Below are 5663 nucleotides of genomic sequence, written 5' to 3' on the forward strand. Positions count from 1 at the left end.
TTTTTTACATTTTAGAAATATAGTCATACATTTTAAAATAAACATCTTGGGATTTCTCATCAATCAACTAACCAATCAAGCAATTGGGCATTCTCCTACTTGACTATGTAAACCGTGAATTTAACAGAATGTGCTCTTTAAGGTCGGTTCATATAAACGGTAAAACTATTCCTCACAGGCCTTAAAAGTTAAATCCTCATGTGTGCTTTCACGTATGACAAACTACTTTACAACTTCTGCAAATGGGATTTTCATCACAGGAAAAATTATTTATACTAAATGTATATTTTTACAAATGTTTTACACTTGCTACAAAGAAAGAGAAAAGGACCAAGGCAAAAAAAGAAAGAAAGAAAAAAAAAAAAAAAATTAGGATTAAGGATAAATGGAAGGATGATCAGGCACAAGGCAAGGAATAAAATTTTTACTTGGTCACAAAAACTATAGGTGTAAAGGAATGTCTCAAACAAACTCTGCAGTAAAAGACTCACATACTGGCATAAGAAGTATAAATCTAGCTAATACAATTTTTTGGTAAGAAAAATTCGTGCTAAACAAGCCTGAAGCTCTTGGCAATTTATTGTCACATTGATTTGCCATTATTATGTATATATAAAATTTTATATATATATATATATATATATATATATATATATATATATATATATATATATATATATATATATATATATATATATATATATATATATATATATATATATATATATATATATAATTTATTTACAAACACATACAGTACATAAAGTCACACACATGAAGAAAATCAAGGAAACTTATTATCTAATAACAAACCCGTCAAAGTTCTGTCTGTCAGGATATATGTAGACCCTTCAAAATCTTTATGTATGCAATTGATATACATTTGTATCTGAATATAATGAAACTGCATATACATATATACTGTATAAGCAAAATACGAATATAAAATGAGAGAATCAATCTATATATTCAGCTATTTAAATATCTGTGTAAAGGCTACATATTCTCACACACAGATGAGAACCGCAGATTGTATAAGTGCTCTGTTCTTGATTAAACCAATTTCTAGTATATGGCAAAGTGCAACATAAAACAAAATATGCAATTCATCATTATCATCAGCGGCAAGACAACTATTCCTGCAATAAACTATATAAAAAAAACCCTGTTCATCTGTTCAAAGCTTGAACTACTGAATAACTGACAACAGTGTGCATTCCATTGAATAATAACCTTATCTACAATCATACTGTATTCTTAATATCTCCCCTCTCTGACTGTCTATTTATCTGTCTCTTTCTTATCTTGTAGCTTTGCTCTCTCTTGCACACCCTCATCTACAGACTCACATTTTCAATCATTCTCCTGCCCTCTATTTTTCTTGTTTGCTTTTCATATCTTTTTCATTTCATTTCACTCAGTCTCTGTGTATATCAGTCTTTATGCATCTGTCCATCAGTGTAGTGTGTGTATTGATCAACCTATCTTTGTGTCTGTATTTCTCCTCTCACTTATTCACACTCTTGTGTACCCCAATAATGCCATGCTGTAATACTTTCATTATTCTCATTTGCTTTTTCTTTACCTTTCAGCCTCATATGAACACAGTATACACACTTGCTAATTCTGGTGTCTTGAAGAGGGCTCTATACTTGACTGCAACCTTTGCTTGATTTTCTGGTGTTTATATTTGCGGTGTTTGTCTTGCATTGTGCAAAAGTGTGTTAGCAGCTCCTCAAAATCAATGTTGCTTGCCAACTTCCGATTCTCGCTTTTCCCATGCGTGTGCCTGTTGGTAAAGCATTATCAAATGCATTTATTAATACATACATACAATTAGATAAATAATAAGATACTAGATAAATACTATGCCTTATAGGTTCTAAGTTTACTTAATTCATTTACTCAGGAATAATTACAGTAAAATATGAAAGATGAGTTGATATATTGAATGAAAAGGCCACCAACAGGCTATATTCTCCACAAAGGCTCTGTTGACTGACATATAAATCATAATTGAATGCATGTATATATTTTAAGTAAACAATAAAAAAAATCACAAAAGACACATGATGTAATTATTGCAAGTTCTTTACCTCCAACAAATGTTCTCTTTTACAAACAGAGAAACAATTAAAATATCATTAATCTCTTAAGCCTACAGAACTGTAATATCTTTCACCATGATATGATGATAAAGGCCTTCCTCTAGAATAAACTGCACAATTGACTTCCAGCAAAACCCAATAATTCAATGTATCTATAAATAAAGATTTACAAACAGTGAGTGTGTCACTAATTTGATTCCTTGCTCTGTTCTCGTGAACGTACTTCAATAAATGCGAAGGGGGAACACAGTTGAGGCGACATCGCAGGAGTGTGAAGGCATCACTCTGAGGCAGAAGCATCAGCAGGCCATACAGTGTTTCAACCAAGGCAGAGTGCCCAACTGGGTCTAGGAGTTGCAGCCGGAGATCTGTACGAGGATAGAGATGAAGTTACTGTACTGTGCCACAAGAGAAACAAACTGATGTATACAAGAGAGCACTATGAGGCACAGACAAAGAATGAGAGAAAATAAGGATGTACAAGTAAAGTTAAAGGAGAGGGAGAGAAGAGAGTAAACTATATTAGCAAGAACTGTCAGGCAGAGAAAATGTGAAAAAGAGAGGGGGGATAAAAACTAACGGCACTGAAAGAAAAGAACAAACTGGATATTAGCGAGTGGAACGAGGTAAAAGAAGTGAAACAGAAAGAAAATGGAGGCTAATGGTAAAATTGAAAGTCAAAGAGAGGAAAATAACAAAAAGAATAAGAGGAACCCATGAAAAGACATAGTATATCAGAAATAATAACAATGAAAGAGCAAAAAATATAAAACAAAAAGAAGGAAAAGAAAGTCAAAAGTCATGAGAAAAAAAAGAGAGAGACTGGGAGGGACAGACCTAGTAGGATTGTGATAGTACAGAAGAGGAAGAGAAAAGGTGTTTGGAAAGAGTAGCAGTGTGTGGACAGTTCAATGATAAATCTCGTGACCTCTGATAACTAGTATTACACATATTTTTAAAACAATTTTATTGACCCTAAGTAAAATAAATACATATTTTCTAAAAGGTTTATGAAAGATGAAAAATCAAAAATACATTATTTTCAAAACTACTTACATGTGAATATTGGAGATTCTACAAGCTGAACCAACTTGTCAACCTCCACAAGGAAATCTGTTGTGACTTCAATGTCTCCACTTTAATAAAGAATTAAGGAATTTCTCTAGTTGTTATGGCCAAAAGTGCAAAGATTTAGAATATCATTTTACTAGTAAGAATGAGATTAAAATGAATTTCAAGTCTTCCTATAAAAAATATAAATATCCATTTTCATTTCAACCAGATAATGAATTCACACCAAACCATTTCTACTTTGCATTACATAATAGCAAAATGAGCTTGATAAAAGAAAAGAAGAAGAAGAAGAAAAAAAAAAATCCTAACACGAACTTTGTAATCATAAACCATAATCATGTCAGTATGTAGAAAAGGATACAAGGCGTGGACAAGAGCAGCTGCATGTGAATAATTCTGCGTGAGTAGACACAGAGTCAGCGTTGCCACTGGATTGTGACTCCATGATCGATAGAGCTTCACAAACAGTTCACAATTCTCCTGAGGAAACATGGGATGGTCATAAATAAAATAAGTAAATAAATAAATGAAAAAGCACAACAACTGCTATCCTGTAAGTTCTGCTGACGTAAAAATTACCTAGAATGGTATATATAAAAGTACATTTATATCAAGTACCCAACTAAATTTACTGGTAGTGGAATAATATGTGTAAGTATACATTCTATTCTCTAAGAGCAAGAAGTCTCTTTTCTTAAGATAACCCCAACAAGGCTACTCTCATCACATATTTGAAAGATAATCTTACAAATCTTACTCTAAAATTGGATATTACACCAGCTAGAGTAAGTGAATATTCATGAAAACAATACATGAAAATATATTTCTCGTGAAGAACAAAACAGTTCAATAGTTAAACAAAGAGTTGGCACAGCATTTCATGATATTCTTTTCTGCATTCATGATTCTACACAAAGAAAATGTACTAAACAAGAAACTTATTACGGAATCTAAATCTAATACATAACCTAATTTAACACTTTTTTTCAAGACGGCAAATAATAATTAATCGAAGCGAGATATGCCTTACTGCTGTTGACAGATCCTTCAGCTGTAACCGGAGAGAAAATAGTTCCTTAGATGTTAAAAGAATTGACGACAAAGTCTGCACCATTTCAGAAGCAAAAGTTAGATTTTCTTCCTTCTGCAGAAGTTCAGCTAAAGTTCTATAGATGTCCTCAGCACTCAACATTACACAAAGTTGTCTGGAAAAGAGTAATATAGTATAATCATCTATTCTAATAGGAAAACTGTGATTACCTACGTATCATTATTCTAATCACAAAACAGGATTTCAACTCATGAAGATGACATTTTATAAAATATTGATTAATAAATTGGTCCTGAAGAATCAATATCACAGTATAAATGAAAGAAACTTTCCTATAAAAAAAGTGTAAGTTGAACAACATCGTAGTATTTCTTATTAATGTCACTCCTGGGTATAAAGTGCCGTTTCATGTTTCAATATTCTATTTCAATTTCATGGATAGTAATGTAGTAACCTTTAGTATTCTTTGTTGATATATATCAAAATACATACCCCTCCCAAGACATGCCTGACAATCATCTACAGAATCTATTAGATTAAAATTCCCTTGGTCTATTGAACATATTCGTAAATTAGCAACAAAATTCAAACCTCATAGATCAACATCATTACCCTTGGATAAAAAAGCATAGCTAAATAATGAGTAAAATGAAGATAAATTGTAGCCTGAAAACTTTAACCGGAATAAACTGTAACCTGATTATGAAGGGTCCTCTGTCCTCCAGCAAGTTCCGCTCTGTTGCGAAGAGGTGAAGGAGATTCTGGAGAAACCTTGTGAAGTATTCGTCCACACTATTTCTTTCCTCTCCTTCGATAACTTTAAAGAAAAAGGAATACAACAGAACTAAGCATGTATTATCTTTAACACTATGGTAAGTAACAACTACAATAGATGAATAAAAAGACAGGATATCAATATATAATGCACCATAAATGCCAAGCAGATACTCTCTCTTTCACACACACACATACACACACACACACACACACACACACACATACACACACACACACACACACTCATACACACACACTCTCTCTCTCACTCACTCACTGACTCACTCACTCACTCACACACTCCCTCACTTGCACACTCACTCGCACACTCACTCGCACACTCACTCGCACACTCACTCACTCACTCACTCACTCTCACTCTCTCTCTTTCCACACACTCACTCACTCACTCACTCTCCTGTCTATAATAAAAAAATTACCCTGAGTGGCAGCCGCATGAGGTTGATTAGTAGTGGATGCAATCTGCGCCAGCACCTGAATGACCAAGAGAACCACCTCATCTGACGGGTCTGAGAGAGTCCGCAGCAGGACGTGGAACAGTTCTTCTAGATAACGACACATCTGTCAAAGGTATGGGGTAGGGGTTCATCAAATCAAATTTTCTGTTATGTCTAGATCTTGAATTTCATTTT

At 33.4% G+C, this 5663-nt stretch overlaps 1 protein-coding gene across 3 annotated transcripts in view; it reads right to left on the reverse strand.

Annotated features, from left to right (window-relative positions):
- Positions 1–564: 564 nt before the first annotated feature.
- Positions 565–5663, reverse strand: part of LOC113826412 (protein VAC14 homolog) — an 11901-nt gene continuing 6802 nt past the window's right edge. For all 3 annotated transcript variants that reach the window (XM_027379295.2, XM_027379296.2, XM_070121199.1), the window contains exons 9-15: positions 5451–5592; positions 4930–5050; positions 4213–4387; positions 3544–3662; positions 3165–3244; positions 2332–2476; positions 565–1789 (exon numbers count right to left, since the gene is read on the reverse strand). In XM_027379295.2, coding sequence (XP_027235096.1) covers positions 1621–1789; positions 2332–2476; positions 3165–3244; positions 3544–3662; positions 4213–4387; positions 4930–5050; positions 5451–5592 — 951 coding nt within the window. In that variant the 3' untranslated portion in view covers positions 565–1620. The remainder of the gene's footprint in view (positions 1790–2331; positions 2477–3164; positions 3245–3543; positions 3663–4212; positions 4388–4929; positions 5051–5450; positions 5593–5663) is intronic.

Source organism: Penaeus vannamei, chromosome 4 (assembly GCF_042767895.1).
Source record: "Penaeus vannamei isolate JL-2024 chromosome 4, ASM4276789v1, whole genome shotgun sequence".
Taxonomy (NCBI): domain Eukaryota; kingdom Metazoa; phylum Arthropoda; class Malacostraca; order Decapoda; family Penaeidae; genus Penaeus; species Penaeus vannamei.